General features: G+C 44.0%; 2 protein-coding genes across 5 annotated transcripts in view; both read left to right on the top strand.

The window, feature by feature from the left end:
• The first annotated feature begins 6,059 nt into the window (after nucleotides 1-6,059).
• On the top strand, nucleotides 6,060-7,146 carry LOC119535202 (skin secretory protein xP2-like). Its single transcript, XM_037837698.1, has 3 exons — nucleotides 6,060-6,234; nucleotides 6,290-6,547; nucleotides 6,895-7,146. Exons 1-3 carry the CDS (start codon nucleotides 6,060-6,062, stop codon nucleotides 7,128-7,130), a joined length of 669 nt encoding a protein of 222 aa, XP_037693626.1. The 3' UTR covers nucleotides 7,131-7,146.
• NRP1 (neuropilin 1) overlaps nucleotides 7,078-17,604 on the top strand; it is a 139,084-nt gene continuing 128,557 nt past the window's right edge. For 2 of the 4 annotated variants that reach the window (XM_037835589.1, XM_037835588.1), the window contains exons 1-2: nucleotides 7,080-7,414; nucleotides 10,800-10,974. In XM_037835589.1, the coding sequence (XP_037691517.1) occupies nucleotides 7,348-7,414; nucleotides 10,800-10,974 (242 nt within the window). In that variant the 5' untranslated portion in view covers nucleotides 7,080-7,347. Of the gene's footprint in view, nucleotides 7,415-10,799; nucleotides 10,975-17,604 lie in introns of all 4 variants that reach the window. The other 2 variants (XM_037835591.1, XM_037835590.1) reach the window with 2 other exon arrangements.

The following is a 17,604-nucleotide window of genomic DNA, read 5'->3' as shown; positions in this document are numbered from 1 at the left end:
TTTCTGAGGACCCTTCCAAATTTACGGAGGAGTTCAAAAATCTTGTTTTAACCTATGAATTTACTTGGGGAGACATTCAGGTTATTTTTCCTCCTTCTGCACCCCCAAGGAGAAGCGGAGGATCTGGGCAGAGGCCCAAGGACATGCAGATAAACTGCAAGAGGAACAGCCCAGACAGTATAGGGCTGGACTGAAGGTGTCCCTAGCACAGACCCTGTCTGGAACTATCAGAGGGAACAACAAGATCTGGAGGCAAGGGACCATATGCTTACTTCCCTAATAGAAGATATGAAAAAATGTTACTATTAAGACTGTCAATTACAACATGCTTCAGAGCATAACCCAAGAGGAAAAAGAAAACCCTGCTTTGTTTCAGGAAGGGCTAGTGGAGGCTATGAAAAAGTATACCAGTGTAGACCCAGACTCTGAGGAAGGACAAGTCATGTTAAAAACCTACTTTATAGGACAGTCAGCTCCAGACAAACTGCAAAAAATATCCTTGGGAGCTCAAACACCTATGAATCATCTTATGAATCCTGCCTTTTCTGTCTTTCATAATTGGAACCAGACTGCAGAGGAGGATACAGCAAGGAGAGACCAGAATAAGGCAAGGCTCATAGCTTTAGCTGTAAACAGTAAGAAGCTGCCTCAGGGTCGCCCAGAGCAGAAGCCACTGGGAACCTGTCATCAATTTGGAGAGAGAGGGAGCTCCGAGGATGGAGAGAGCCTCCAGGGCCCTGTCCGTGGTGCAGGAAGGCAGGGCACTGGGTCCAAGAGTGCTTTGAGCCCCAAAGGGGGAGCGAGGCCTCTCTAAAAGCCCTGTTGGCTGCCCCTGACCAGGACTGAAGGGGCCTGGGGCAAATGGCTCCCTGGATCTTGCTGAAGAATATTGAGATTGTTGAGCCCCAGGTGTCTCTTGATGTGGCACGTAAGACTGTTAATTTTTTAACTGATACAGTAGCCACCTATTCTGTTGTAACCTCTCACTCCGGCCCTCTCTCCTCTAGAACTTGTCCCATAGTGGGAGTAGATGGGAATCTTGGGCTTTACCCCACCTCTCCTTTGCCGAATTGGTAGTATTCTTTTGAATACCAGAGTGTCCTACTCCACTTCTAGGGAGAGATCTCCCAAAAGCATTAGGTGCCCAAATCCAAGTAATAGGCTGTCTGCCAAAGCAAGAACATGACAGCCCCCACTGAAAGTAAAATAGCATTAAGTATGGTGTTAACTGGGGCTGAGAGCCCTCTACAATCCCTCCCCCCAGAGTTAAGAAATCAAGTGGATCCCAAAGTCTGGGAAACAGACCTTCCTGGGAAAGCAATTGATGTCCCTCCTATTGTAATTCAGTACAGGAGAGACCTGCCTTTCCCAAGAAAGAGACAATATTGCCTTAAGCAGGAGGACATTAAGGGTATTCAACCCCTTATCCAAAAATTTCTAAAAGCAGGCCTTCTTGTTTTCTGCCAGTCCCCTTGTAATACTCCCATTCTACCCGTTAAAAAGTCAAATAGGACTTACCGGCTAGTACAAGATTTTAGGGCCATAAACCAGTTTGTCATTCTCCATCACCCCATAGTTCCTAACCCTTACACCCTCCTCAATAAAATCCTAAGCCCCACCAGATGGTACTCACTTTTGGATCTAAAGGATGCCTTCTTCTGCATACCTTTATACCCAGATTCCCAGTTTCTATTTGCCTTTGAGTGGCAAGGGCCCAGGGATGCAACCCCCACCCAGCTCACCTGGACAGTCCCACCCCAAGGGTTCAGGGACAGTCCTCATCTTTTTTGGGAATGCGCTAGCCCAAGATTTGGCCCTCCTGCATTTGGAACCTAGCTCTCTCCTTCAGTATGTGAATGATTTGCTAATTTGAAGCCCTACCTCAGGGACACTATTACTATCCTCAACTTTCTAGCTGAACATGGGTATGTGGGTATTGAGTTTCAGCTTCAAAAGCTCAGATTACCTTGCAAAAAGTTCTTAATCTTGGTTTATCCTTACTCCAGGGGAGTGCTCTCTATCATCTGAGATAATTCAAGCTATGCTCTCAGTACCAACCCCGAAACCAAGAAATAATTAAGAGCCTTTTCTAAGAATGGAAGGGTATTGCAGAATACGGATACTCCAATTTGGAGAAATTGCCTCGCCTCTATTTGAGGCCATCAGGCATCTAGATAATGCCCCCTTAGAGTGCGGAACAGAGCAGGCTACCATCTTCACCACCCTCAAAAGTGCTCTTATGAGCCTGCTGCCCTAGGCCTGCCCAACTTAGATAAGCCCTTTTTCCTATATGTAACTGAAAAGAAAGGAGTAGCATTAGGAGTGTTAGTGTAAAACTGTTAGATGCCACAGCTCAGGGCTGGCTGCCTTGTCTCAGAGTAGTAGGGGCCACTGCTTTACTTACAGAACAAGCCACCAACTTAACGTGGGGACAAATTTTAACAGTATATACACCCCACTAAGTCAGGGACATTCTAGAAGCGAAAGAACACCAGTGGCTTTCCAATAGTAGGCTCCTGAAGTTTCAAGCCCAGCTCTTAGACATGCTGAAGGTTCAAATCCAAGTCTGTACTACCCTGAACCCAGCCACTCTATTGCCAGTAAGCCCAGATGAAGACAGTGCATCCCTCCAGCATTCATGCACAGAGACACTAGCTCAAAATTTTTCTAGCACAGAGACACTAGCTCAAAATTTTTCTAGCAGGCCAGACTTAAAATAAAATACCAGCCCTTAGATAACCCAGAGTCAGAATGGTTTACAGACAGAGGCAGCTTTGTAAAAGAGGGAGTCAGAAAAGCAGGATATACTATTGTCTCCCTGCAGGAAGTCACAGAAGCAAAGCCTCTTCCCCCTGGAACTTTGGCCCAAAAAGCCAAACTCATAGCCCTTACTAGGGAGTTAACACTAGCAGCTGGGAAGAGAGCTAACCTCTACACTAACTCTAAGTATGCTTTTCTTGTGCTGCATGCTCGGCTCTGGTATCTGGAGGGAAAGAGGGTTGCTCACTAATGATAAGTCTCCTGTCAAACACGGAATAGCCACAGCTGTCGGGACAGGAATTGCAGGCATAGTGAGAGCCCAACAAGTCTATGGTAACTTCTCCTTAGAAGTGTCAAAAAGCCTCATGCAACCAGTCAATCCCTGCAACTGCTACAAACCCAAATAGATTCTCTAGCTGCTATGGCATTACAAAACAGACGAGCATTAGACATGCTAACTGCTGCCCAAGGAGGAACTTGCTTATTTCTAAAAGAAGAATGTTGCTTTCATGTGAACAAATCCCAAAAGGGGTTGAGACTATCAGAGGCCTACAGGATCAAGCTGTAAGGCTAAGAGAAAATGCCAATAAAGCCTGGCCTTTTTCCAATTTCCCTAACCTGCTATCCTAGATCCTTCCTTTTGTAGGGCCCCTTGTTCCCTAACGTCTTCCTCCTATTTGTACCCTGCTTGTTTAAACTTCTTGACAAATTTGTCTCCAACAGGCTGCAAACTTTTCAAATCATGCTGATTTACAAATATGCTGACCTCCCAAGCCAAGACCAACTCCTTCCTCCCTCTACTAGAACACAGAAAGAGTTCTACACCCAAATAGGCAGGGACAACTGCCCATACCAGCAGGAAGAAGCTCCAGAAGTCTGACCCTCATCCTTCAGCTTCCCCTTAAGATTAATGGTGTATTACTCTTTCAGGGGGAACTGAGACAGGTTAGAATAGGGCACTCTGGGCAGGCCAGGGACATTGGTCAGTTCAGATGGAGAGTCAGCATCAAGCCATAGATAGCAAGATGGAGAGCAAGAAGGAAGGGCCTAGCCAAAGGACCACCAAAGCCTACCAGCTGAGATAGACAAGTGGCGGGAGAAAGGAGGGGCAGGGTAGAAGGAGAACCAGACCCCAGTTCTCAGAATCAGCTAAGATAGCCAGGGTGAGGAAAAGGAGGGGTTAAGCCAGGGTGGGGGGAGAATGGGAATTTCCACCACCAACCCTAGCCTGAAGCATAGCAACAGGCTAATATATAAAATCTGGACATAGCTCAACCGCTGTGTCCCCTCTCTTGGGCACACCTGCACTGACCTCTCAAGCGTGTGTTCCTTCTTACCAACCTTTGCTATTCCCCGTGTGTGCTGGCTTTTCAAATAAAACTTTGCTGCTTGCTACTTACTCTTGTCCCTGTTCCACGGGTGCCAACTGGGTTCCGGCTGCAGTTGGAGAAAGGCTGGCAACGTTTCTCAGCTGGTGAGCAAGAAAAGAGACCGGCGTTTACCCCGCACTGACCCTCTGGAGGAGCCTCCCCCGCGGGAAGGAAGGCAGGAGCCCGCGGAGCTGCCGTCGCCAGAGCCCGGAAGGGGGAGAGGTCGGGTTGGGGGACAATCCCTCCCAGAGTACACGCATCGGTGGCTTTATTTGTTGGCCTGGCGAATCCAGGCTGGGAAATGCACACTCAGCAGGGAAAGGGGAAGAGAGATTGGCGGCAGTTTTCTAAAAAACAACAGGGCTCAAGTCTCCCGCGAGTGCCCCCTCGCTCACCCCGCCGGGGCTCAGACGGGTCAGGACGACTCCCCGGAGCGCGCGCGGCCGCCGGAGTGCTGCTGGGAAGAAGGCGATTCTCTGTGACTCCAGGACGCCCCGGCTGCTGCACCCTCCCGATTCCCCCTTCTCTGTCAGCCGACCAGGTCCTGCGAGCCGCCTCCCCCCCCCGATCTTAGGGCTGAGGTCGCTGGGGTCACCCCAAATCTGAAACGACGACGTTGACCCTGATCAGCTGGGAACTGGCGGAGCTGAGCCCAGAGGGGAGAGCAAGGCGGGGAGGCGGCGACGCGCTGCGGTGGTAGCCAAGCGCCCAGGGTTTCCTCCGCGCGAGCGCTCACTCCCCGAGGGTCTGCGCTGGGCGCGGCTGCCGGTCCGCCACCCCTCCTTCCCCTGTCGCCTCTTCCCTCCCTCCGCGCTCCTTTCCTTCCATCTCCTGGCCTGGGGAATGCAGCTGCCCACGGGTCCTGCCACTGCCCCTTCCGCTCTACCATGCTTTCGACTCCGGGGCCGTTGTCACCGTCCCACCCCGCGCCTTCTCGGGAGCGCCTCCCAAGGATTAGGGAGCAGAGACGGAGGCAAGTGGCTACGGGAAGGAGGCGCTCTGCGCACAGGGCTGGCTCGCGGCGCGGAGGGGTCGCTGTCTCCAGAATCGCCGCTGGGGTCCCCGAGACGGGGAGAAAAGAAAAGCTTGACCCGAAGTAGCGAGCACTTGGCATCACAGACCAGTGCAGGAGTCACGGGCCACATCTCAGCGCCCACAAGGGGCCCGCCTGGACCCCGAGGGGCGAGCGCACCGCACAGCCCTAACCCGCCGGCGTGAAACCCTTGCCAGAGAGTTCAACGCTCCGGGGCTGCCTTTCTTCCTGCCTGCCCCAAGGTCTTCCGCCATAACCTTTGACCAGAGTCTCCTTGCCAACATTCCTAAATCTCCTTTGCCAGCTCTTTGCGCCAGGTAGGAATAAGGCTCTGATTTCGAGATGTGTAAATAAACGCTAATTCCCAGAAGATATCGTGACCTTTTCACCTTCCCCCACGAACTCCTTGGGAGGGGGCCTTTGAAGGGCCGATACCTGACTGCAACCTGTTTGTTTCTTAGAAACGTCCTTGCTCTTCATATCCGCAGACACACTCGGACCCAGTTCTCTGAAAGCCCCAGGGTGGGGCGGAACTGGGGAGCATCCAGCCCACAGCGAGGACGCCCCTTCGCAGGGAGATGCGGGTGGGCAGGAAGCTAGAGGACCCGCGTGTGCAATTGCCTGTTGCCAGGAGCGGGCACCGGGAACGCCCCGCCCCAAATCGCCCTTTCCTACCCAACACTCCCCTACCCCCCGCCACCATCCCTCCTCCCCTGGGTTGCAGAGAAACAGGGGCCACTGGATCCCTAATTTCCAAACCATCAAGCACCTAGGCACGGAGAAAACGCGCTGGGCGGGGTTGGGCGACGGCTGCCCCCTAGCTGGAAGGCACATCACCTCCCACCCTCCAATGTCCCCTCTGTCCCAGAGGAGAGGTCTCCAAATCTCGGGCAACAATGGAGCCCGGCGGCTTGCGGGGGCACCCGGGCACCCGGGCACCCAGGCACGGTTGGAGCCCGGTCGGGCGTCCTGGTGGCGGGGCGGGAGGCCCGGCGCACTGCAGCCGGGCCTCGCAAGCCCGGGCGCTTTGCTTCGGCTTTACGTGGCACCCTCGAGACCGCCCCTCTCCCGGCTTTGAGGGGGCGTCTCCCCACTCCAGCCCGGCTGTCCACCCCATGCCCTCTAGCCCTGGCTCGGAGTGTCCAGCGGCGCCCGGCTGCTCCTGGCCACAGGTCTCCGGGCCCGCGAGGTGGGCAGCGGGAGGGGCCCGCCCCTCTGCGCGCGGAGAAGCCGCACTCCTCGCCGGCGCCTGCACTGGGATTTGGAGTTGCAAGAAGCAGCCACCACCTCCCGGGCTCTCGCCACTGCTCTACCGCGGGGATCCTCGCGGCCCCGGGGCGGGCCCCGCTCTCACCCCGGGGGTCCAGAAGCGAGGCCCGCCGAGGTAGGCTAACGCTACCCTAGCCTTGGCACCGACCCGGATGCCCCTTCCTGAAACACACACGCGCCCTTGGCGCAGAACCCCCAGCGCCTCCCTTCTGGAGATCTCTGCAGGGCTTCCGAGGGAGTCAAACAGACGGAGCGGGAAAGCGCACGGAGGGAAACTTATTCCTCCTGGTCTCCTGTCAGGCAATTACTGGCGAGCTAGTGCGGGGAGAGGGGAGGGAGGAAGCGAGGGAAGGGCTCAAGAAGGGGAGGGGAGGAAGGAGGTGGGGGAGGCGGGGGTGCAGTTGGTGAAACTCCTCCGTCTCCCGCTCATCTTTTCACTGCTTGCTCCTCTCCTTCCCGCAGACACCCCGGACCTCCCCTGGGCGCCAGCTCCTCGGCTCCAACGGGTCCAGAAACAATCCGGATTTTTTTTTTTTTTTTTTTTATCTGGAGATTGGCTTTGCTGTGTGTTTCCCTACCTCCCTCCGTCCCCTCCCAGCCCCCACTTTTTTTTTTTTTTTTTTTCTGGAGACATGGCCCGAGCAGTGGCTCCTGGAAGAGGAACAAGTGTGGGAAAAGGGAGAGGAAACCGGAGCTAAATGACAGGATGCGGACGACTTGAGACACAAAAAGAGAAGCGTTTCTCAAGGATCCAGGCATTGCCTCCCCGCTTTCCTTTCTCCAAGACGGGCTGGAGGATTTTACAGCTCTAAGCGGAGTTGGAGCACTTTGGGTTTTTTAGATCACCCCCTTCGCTGGGTTTGCCCTGCACGTTCTCTTTCCACCGCTTCTGCCTGGGGATCTAGCGAAGGGAGAATGGAGAGGGGGCTACAGCTCCTCTGCGCCGCGCTCGCCCTGGCCCTGGCCAGCGCTTTTCACAACGGTAAGTGACAGGCGGAGGCGCGTCTGACAGCGCCGCGCCCGGGGCTCCCCGGCTGCCGGCGCGCTCCCAGCCCGGGCTCTGCGACCACCCAGTCACTGGACCCACGCGGAACTGCTGGGAGCAACCGGGAGTGGGCATCTCCCCGGGGGAAGGAAACTTGTATCCGGGCGAAGAAATAAAGAATTAAAATCGGTCTGTTTGAGGCAGGAGGATTTCCAGCCCTGTGGCTCCCTCCCGAAGTTGGTTGTTTGCTTGTGGGGGTTTTCCCACCTCTGTTACGAGGCAGAGCCTCCTGCCTTCCCAGATCAGCACACCAATTATCTTAATAATGTTTCCTCCCAAAGGCAATTAGATGAGACTCCCTTTCAAAAATTTGATGGCAGACGAAAGTTAATGAACACTTTACCAGGAGAACTTCCTGGTTCTCTTGCAGCTCCCCCAAACTGTTTCCTCTGCCTGGTGTCCTGCAGGAGATGTCGGTTTGTTCCAAGGAGCCCCACCTCGGCCTTTGTAAATCGCCCTTGATCTGGCTGTTGTTTGAATGAAAGTTGCATAGTGCCAATAAAGGAATCTGATATATACAATGTAAGGCACCAGGAGATCTGGAAATCCCTAGTCTACTTGCAGTTTCCACTTTGCTTTTAAAACCACTCACTGTTAAGTAAATGAAAGACTGTGAGGGGGGATAAACAGTACCATGTAACATAAATAATGTGTTTTAAAATATGATCTGGTCTTAGGCATGTTTGACTTCCACTGTAAAGTAAGTGAAGGCAAGGGATATCAAATTATCTTTACAGTGAGTCTTCAGCAATTATTATTAACTAATGATCAAATATTTACTTTTGTCTGGCTTAGATTTCAATCAAAGTAATTAGAAGAAAAGGACATCCACTACTTACTGTAGTATATTGTTTTAATAAGAGACCACAAGTGGAGTGGTTCACTCCAAGAGGAATTTAAATCACATCTTTATGACGGAAGTTAATCTCTCTAACATGTTTTCTGGAGGTTTTGCGATTTAAGCACGAGATTCCCCCAACAGCTACCAAGTAGAGTTCTAAAAGATATGCTTGGCAGTAAATAAAACACAGGCACAAATTGTTGATGAACCTGAGTTGGTGTTATCTTTCTATAATCTGGCAGGGAATGAAATTATGTTCTTCTCCAATTCAAAGAGCTCAAATGATCAGGCGGTAGGAATTAGAGTAACCTACCCACTGCCCTCACAACTCCTGAGAATAAATCAACAGGGAAGGTGTTCACAGGATGCATTTGAAACCTGATGCAAAAAACACTTTCAGGCTTTAGGTTGTGAATTCCATAAATTATGTATATATATATATTATAATATGCCTTATATTATGTATTATAATGAGCAGAAATATAGGGGATGTTGAGACTGTGAACTCAGCCAGTGAGCTTGACCAGTTATCTCTGTGGTACAATGATTGGAGTACCCAGAGCTGGGAAATGCCTGTAAGTCAGCAGATCTCTTAAAGCTCGGTCTACCTCCTGCGAGTACTAGTGTCTGCTAAATTAATTCATTAACCTTATTTAGGACTAATGGTCCAGAGTCATTAGAAATTGTTCTTTCTTAATCAACTGTTAGAGAGATTTAACAGAGCCAGGGAGTCTAGCCGTCCACATTATCTTATTACACTGTCACTCTCTCAGAAGTCACAGATTAAAGAGCTCTGGTGTGGTACCAAATCCACCTAAATGTCTTCTGAAGTGACTCTGTTGAGTGACTAGAAGCAGCGCTGTTTTATTTCACTCCTCTAGCAGATGCCAGACACTGCCATGTTTGAACAGAGCTGGAGGAGACTTAATGAGACAGGGGCACTTTCCAAGTTTTCTGCACCTTTAAAATAATGCAAGAGTCTCTGTAGGATCCCGTAACAGAGTCCAATATGATCATTAGCTGAGATTCTGAACTCCAGTTGCAACATCATTTCTTCTTGGCAAATTTCAGGCTTCTAAAAGCCAAGGCAAAGGAAACTAGCATAAGACTCCTCTGGCCTAAGAAACCTAGTCAGAAACATCTAGCAATTGAGAAAAAAACAGTATCATTTATATTGTCTTCTTTCTGATTTATGGGAAATGATTTCTGTAATGCATGTAGCTTTATGCATTTTTGATGTGCACTTCATCTTTCATTTCCATTTGACCTGGTTTTCCTGTAATAAAATTCTGTAGATTTATAAATTCACGCTGAGAGCAAAGAATGCCTTTCTCTTTCCACAGGGAATCTATTAGATGCAATATTAAAATCTATATATACCGTTACCGAAAATTTGTGATTGATAGGCTTATATATTTCACTGTTCTCATACCTGTTCCCCTTCCGTAGTTTATGCACTGAATTTTTATTGCTCAAAATTAAGCACCAATAAATGTGGCAGCATTGCAGACTAAGGCTTGCCAGTATGAAATCCATCATAAAAAGTGACAATGAGAATCCATGCTGAACAATAAACCAACCCAGAGCTGGTTTATTTGGCTTTCAGTGAATCACTTTAGCTTTTGGGTTTTTTTAAATGAAAGCTCAAAACTAGTAGGCTTACCTTTCCCAGAAAGTGAGAATGTGGCTTACCATATATGATACCCAGACCTCAATGTGGTGAAAAAATTTTTTTCAACATTTAGGATAATTAGATTAATGCTGGGTGACAGTTTATTTTCCTTTCTGCCCCCCCCCCCCGCCTTGATCTGGTCTCCAGGTCTGAGCAATTACACTTAGAGAAATAAAGCAGAATTATTTCTGCTTCACCAAATATACTTTGTTCTCTGTTGATGAGGATCACAAGATCAGAGATAACTCAAAATTATCTAGATTTACGGGCAGATAAAACAACAACAAAAAAAGTTGGGGATTTAAGTCAATTGGGGTCTTGGTAGACAATCACGGCTAATCAATGGCATAGACCAGACTTAGCATCAAAAAGCGACACAAGGGGTCGAACAGCATGTTTTAGTCCCCTTCCACTTAGAACTTGCTACTTAATGCGATTACACTTCTTGGGGATAATTAAGTCCAGCAGAAGCTCCCTGGAGACCATGTTAACATCAATTGAGGGGATTTAATGTTTTTTTAATGCTGGAAGACCTTTTTCGTGGGAAGGAACTTTGAGCAGGATGAAAAAGTCCTCTCAGATCTCAATCTACTCTAAGCCATAGCCTGTCTTGCTGAGTAAATGCCCTGAGCTCAGAGTGGGCCTTGGTAGGGCATTGCTATTGGCGTCCCCTGAAGGACCTGCGGGGACCTCTTGGAGGTCCCTTTAAAAAGTTATGGAATGTTTAGTAACTGATAGTTTATATATAAAGCTTGAATACCTAATTGGGTGTGAGGGAAAGCACTACTAAAATGTTATTTGCATTGCAGACAAATGTGGTGATATTATAAAAATTGAAAGCCCCGGGTACCTTACATCTCCTGGCTATCCTCATTCTTATCGCCCAAGTGAAAAATGTGAATGGCTGATTCAGGCTCCAGATCCATACCAGAGAATCATGATCAACTTCAACCCCCACTTTGATTTGGAGGACAGAGACTGCAAGTAAGTGAGAATGTATTTGAACAGGGCACCACAGCACCATCTAGTGGTCGTAGATATCTATGGGGAAAAGTCTATGTGTACAATATGGGGTGTAAGTGAATCCAGGAGGGATTCCAATCTAGGCCAGATTCTATGTCAATGGCATAGAAATTAAATTATGTTAAGTGATTTCTGAGTCCCCCAAACTAGGAAGGTTGTATTGAAATGTGCAATCGCTCATAGTCTTTTTCCTGTTAACGCTTTGGTTTGGGAAGTCTTGTTAAGCAATGTGTATATATTTTATATTTTCTGGGAAGGGTGAGAACTAGAAACCCAAACTCTCCGTTGCGTTTTCCTGAAGTCATGTGGAACTCTAACATATATTGTATCCACAGACAGTGAGGTTGGATATTTGTAAACAAATTTGTAGCACATGCCATGATTTAAGAACTGTATTTATCTTATTGGATTTGACATGGAAAATGCAAATTGTCATTGAATAACAAAAAGGCATATAGGGAGAGTCAGATGAAGCCTTTTTATAGTAGATTAATGATTGCAAAACTCTTATGAAAAATGCTAGAGAATAATTTTTAATACACCAGGAATGCTATGGGAACTCAGATAGGAACCAGTTGTTTATCTTCCTATCTTTGGTCTTGCTATCTCCTTTGACTGTTAAGTTACTAAGCATTAAATTATGCCAGATTTCATTATTAAGAAAACATTCTCAGCATAGACACAATCTAAATAGCATTTCCTCACTATATATGAATGAACCAGTTTGTAGGTTTTGCTTTCCACAGTAGTGAAAACTACATTTTAACATTAAGTGTTGTGGTCCACTCAGACCCTGGGTTATTCTTATCTCTTGGACACCTACCAGACCACCTGTCTCTGTCTTCTCCCCATCATACCACTCTACTCCACGGTACCTGGTATGGTATCTGGAGAGTTGAACCTGCATATCAATCTTTTATAAAGTTTAGATATACAAATTGCTTTATCAAAGAAAAATAATATCTTTAAACACCAATGCTAAAGTATTTCTCATGGAATGATATGTTTTCCCAAGTTTTAAAGTGGGCTGATTTGATATAATTGTATATTATTATATACAATTTATAAAGGCTACTACTTTTATTGGATATAAATGTCATTATGCAGGTATATATATGCATTATTTAAGATATTCTATTTGCACACACTTAACCCTTTTAGGGAAGGACAGAAGAGTATGGAAATGTACTCAACTGTAGGAAGAACTCAACAACCTGTAGAGTTGGTGTGGCAAATTAGTTTTTCATGCTCAGGGAAATGATATCATCTGGTGAAATCAGGACCCTGGTTCCTACAGAATCAGCATAAATCCATCTACTAATGACCAGTTTCCAAATAGCATAAACTGCACTACAATATAGGTATGCCAATTCCAGTCTAATCTTTGTTCTGTGATTCAGAAGTGCTTCAGGGCATTATATTGACTTTTTAATCTTGTGCGGAAGTTGCCATTAATAGAGAGTTCCAGTGACTGGTAGGAAACAAGGAGTTCATTATATGGTTGTTGTTGGTTTTTTTTTTTTTTTTTTTTTGGCCAATATTCTGTATGGCTATATGGCGGTCATTAAAGTGTCAATCACCTGAAGACTTGTTCTCTATTTCATTTTATTTTACTTTTTTTATCTTTTGCTTTTTGATAATGCTGAAACTGCTATAGGAGACATTTAAGAAATGTTGCTACCTGATATAATGCCTATATATACCTGCATAATGACATTTTAAGAAACTCTTATAAAACATACTCAAGTAGTAACATTATTCCAGAAAATAAGGTGCTATTAAGATTTCAGTCAAATCATGTTTACTAATTACTGATCTGCAAATTATTACCATGTGCATATGTAAAATAATAGTTAAAGAATCCATAAGAGTCACTGGCGCTTAGCAGTGATGTGCTGGTAAATAGTTGTCAACTGGCTTTCTTGAGAGTAGGGATAAAGTCCTGATGTGTAACATTTTCCAGTTTATGTGGTGTAAATATTCTCTTCATGACTGATTTTAAACTACCAACATGATCTCACTGTGCATGGAGTTGGGAGGAGGTATGCACAAATGGCTCTTGTGAGCTGGTCCAACTCTGGAGTAGAAGTTTAAGAAGGGGATGCCAGTTGAATGAGTTAATATATTACAATAGTGCCTGGCGTACAGTGAACCCTAAATAGTCTTTTGCCATATAATGGTGTGAGTTGGTGGGTTGGGTAGTGGACCTTTTTGGTTAGTTGTTTTTTTGTTTTTAAGATGACAAGGAAAAGCAGGACTACAATTTATAAGAAGGGACACTTCAGTGAGATCAGCAAGGAATTTGGGAAACTGATATTCCCAAGAAGATTGTTTCTATAATTATGAGAGCAAGATTTATTTTTTAATGCTACTGTGTAAGATGACTTCTTATTTATGGCACCTGAGGGTTGTTCTCTGTGAAGTTGCAATCTCCTGGCTAGCTTTGAAAAGCTGATATGTTTATCCTGATGAAGTTAGTGCCAGTGGAAAACATCTTTATGCCATGTTTTGAAATGTTGCTACCTGATATTTTTGTCAATGAAAAAATCCCAAAAGATATTGGAAGACCAATTTAAGACATTGCTCTAGTTATCTTTTCAGTATGGCCACATGTAAAGATGCTCCTGGTCATTGTCAAAGGTTACAGTTGAGATTCTACAAATGTGGTACAAGTGTTTCCGCCTTCTGTAAATCTACAACTTTAAAATCTATAAACTTCAAATGTTTATATTAGATGCCCCCAAATCATACATAGTTTTGTATTTTGTTTTTTGGGGGGGTGGTTTTTTTTTTTTTTTTTCTTTCTTTCTTTCTTTCTTTTTTTTTTTTTTTTTTGCAATTTACATTATACTACTTCCAAAAATGGATTTGAGATGACACAAAATTAGATATAGTAAGCCACCCTCCAAAAGCTGGTAAGCTTTCAGTTCTCTCTCCTGTTATGTGCAAGCTTTATGTCTTAAGACATTTGATAACTTTTCATGATTGAGATACATTACCTGTCTATATAACCTAAGGCGGTAAAAATACGCGTCTTACCTATGCAATAGAGTTCCTGTTAGGATAAAATGAAGTAGTGAATATGAAATTCCTTTGAAAATTTAAAAGCTCTTGAAATAAGTTATCATTATTATGATACCTTTAACAACTTGGACATTGTTAGAACATTCGGAAATAGGAAACGAAACATATGTCAAACTAAATATATTGACCTAGTAATGGGATGATCTGTATATAATACACCATGTATTTTCTCTTGAAAGTGTCAGTATTTGCAGTCAAGTTTCATATGAAAGTTTAAGAAATCAATTGCTTAGCACATTTGCTTCTTGAGAAACATTCTTGAGATAGGGTGTACAGATGGATATGGAATTAAACAGACCAGCCAAATACTTCTGGTAAGAAAAAAAATTAGTTTATGTTTTATTATTTTATTTATAAATAGGCAAAAAGTAATTTCACAAATTCAGCAATATGATAAAATATATACAATCACAACCTTTCATATGAATAGCACTAAGACTGATTCATTTTATAAGTAAACTATGGACCCCACTTTACAAAACAGGCATTCGGTTTTTATACTGGGTATCAATGGGGGTTATTTTCTAGGGAAAATAAAGCTGTAAGTTGTGCCTGATAGCTTTAACATGCAACAATCTATGTTTATGTCACCACTGAACCATGCTTTGTTATAAATAGGCATCAAAAACATAACACTATAACCTCTTTGATTCTTTTATTGAACAATGTGTGGTATAAATCAATCCATAAAATGGTAAAGCATCTGTCTGCAGGGCTAACATTGGGCTAGGATTTCAAGCTAGATATACTGCCTGTTTTTATTGTTTTGTTGCTATAAGAGAGGAGACTAGAGAATGTCCTGAGAGGAGAAGAAGATGGTGAGGTATGGGAGAAATGAATTATTTCTCTTTTATATGCCAGCAAATCACATGTGCTCTTGGAGTGTGGAAGCACAGTTAAAAATAGAGGAGAAAGAAAGAAGTACCCTGCTGAGGGTAGTTCAGAAAACAACATTCATTGTGCATTGCAAATCATTTGCAGTATTTATAATGAGTTATTTGGATCTGACTCCACTAAAGTTTCCTTCGGTGGAAAGGTAGACGTCTTGAATCTCATAAAACTTTATATCTGTATAATAAACAAGAATGCCATTGATACAGTAGTTAGAATTTATGGAACTTTTCCGGTTTCCCAGCAATGCAAACTATCAGCATGATAATTTATAATGGTTTGTGACAAATACTGCTGAGCGAAGAGGTGTGTGGTTACATTCAGATCAAATGTCGTCATCTGGGGAGCAATAAAAATTTCACAGACATTGGGTTAAAACATTAAGAAAATGAATGTGAAGCTCCAAAAAAAGAGTCTTAAAAGGTGGTAGTGTTGGGAGAGAAAGCCCAGTAGTGGTCTTTCTACTGACAAGTTCCTGACTTCAAGGCCTGATTTGACGAGACTGTTTTATAGGACTTAACCAAGACAGAAAGCTAACTTAGCATAATGCTTTTCTCTGTATATTTTAGATTTGCAAACTCTTCTTAGTGGAGCTAATAATAAGTGTGTATTTTGTCCTAAGTAAATATGTCCAAAGGAAAATTTTTCTCTTCTAAGTTCACATGAAGTTCACTCACAGTGAAATTATAATTAAATAGAAATGATAGTCAAAGTTTGGGAATCTTGTTGGAATAAACCACACGTTTTCTTTAATGCTGCTTTGAAAATTACCTAAGTGATTGTGAATTTTGAAACACTGCTAATCTTATTTATTTTTCTGGAATATATAAGCTCACTCAATGAAAATTAATCTGCCCTGAGTTTCTCAAATCTGTTTATTCCTGCTAATTAAATTACATAATGACTATTTAGTAGTTTATTGGCAATTTTTGGAATATTTGTTCCATTTTTGGTTTCCGTGAGTGAATAAAAAATCTACTTTGATCCATCATTTAAAAATTTTGTTATTTAGTTTATCATTGATTTTTCTGCGTTAATTTTTTTTTTTGGAAATATTGCATTAAAATACCATTTATCTTGATTTCCGAGTCTTTGTCACCGTGTTAAATTTGGTGCCCAAGGTGAGGGACTCACTCGCCTTACCCCCTCCCTGTCTTGTGCTTTAGACCATAATTTAGACCAAAATAAACAAACACCAGATGCTCTTGTTTTATGAAAACAATGGGTATTTTAAGCCATTTTTCCATTTTTCTGTATAAAATATAGCAATACTTGTACTTTTAATTAAAGTATAATATGTATCTAAAAACACACACAAACTGTGAGTGTAAAGTCTGATAAATTTTCACAAGGTGAGCACATGCATGTAACCAACACTTAATTGAGAATAAAATATTTCTAGCTTCCTCGAAGTCCCCTTGTGTCTCTTTCGGTCACTAACCTTTCCCCTCAAGGGTGCCTGCTACACTGGCTTGTTTGATTCCATTTTCATAAATTTCACAATCAGACTAAACTATAGTGATAGATGGAAGTCTACACAGACCTTTTGGAATCAAGATAGAAATGTATCCCATTCCCTTTCTAGGCAAAAAGGAAACTCCCCCTGAAACATTTCCTGATTTTTTTCAGTTGCTACTGTAGAAATATCTTGTATTTGTTGCATATACTATGGTTACAGCAAAATAAACCCAAAGTTTTCAATCTGGTGCCTGGTTATGTGCAAGGCAGATTTTAAAAATATCTTCCCTTGTTTTATTTTTCTCTTCTTTATATTCTCGGTTTTGATCTCGAGTGAATCCATCCCCAAGATAGGCAAAGTGAGAGGCGCCACTGCCAAGCTCAATTTAATTAAAAAATTATTGGGTGGGTAAGAATGAACTCCTCTTAGAACGATTGTTGGCCAGTGTTGTTGCTATCACTGGCAGCATGCTTAGTTACTACTCAGGCAGACAATTATCTACTTTCTTCCTTTGATTTTTTTTTTTTTTCCATTAGCACTGATTTAATTTGAACAGAACCCTGTATATTAAATAAAATTAACTTTATTATTTCTTGCTACAAGCAATCACATTTTGGCATAGTGAATTTTGAGTATGGCAAGGTTATTTTGTGTTAGGTGTTTCTGTAATTTTTTAAAATCAGCCTTTATGAGAAGCTGAAGGAAAAGGTTGGTTGAAATCTAATCAATTTGAATCAACATGTGCATGGCATTTCCAATCAGATTTCACTTTGGGAAGCATGCACTTAAACATTGATGCGAGTGAGACATATGCCTTCAGCTGGAATGCATGTTCTCAGCTCCTTTGTTTCCAGCATAAAATCTGATGCTTTCATGCATGCTGATATACTTGGGCAGAAGCACACACACACACACACACATATATGTGTGTGTGTGTATGTGTGTGCTTGTAAAGGAGGCTAAAAAAATAAGCTTAACTAATTGCCATTGTATCTAAGACTGATAGTTAAGCCTAAAGAAGAACAAGAGACAAGATTAGTGTTCAGATCAGGTTCCAAAGGCCTCTTAATTGGGTGTTTGTAATCAATCCTGATTGTCAGAGCTGCGACTTGGCAGAAAGTAGCGCCTCGAGAGAAGGGTCTTCCTGCTACTCTCTG

This window comes from Choloepus didactylus, chromosome 5 (genome assembly GCF_015220235.1).
Source record: "Choloepus didactylus isolate mChoDid1 chromosome 5, mChoDid1.pri, whole genome shotgun sequence".
Taxonomy (NCBI): domain Eukaryota; kingdom Metazoa; phylum Chordata; class Mammalia; order Pilosa; family Megalonychidae; genus Choloepus; species Choloepus didactylus.
The sequence above is the reverse complement of the archived record's forward strand: the minus strand, read 5'-3'. Positions and strand labels throughout refer to the sequence as shown.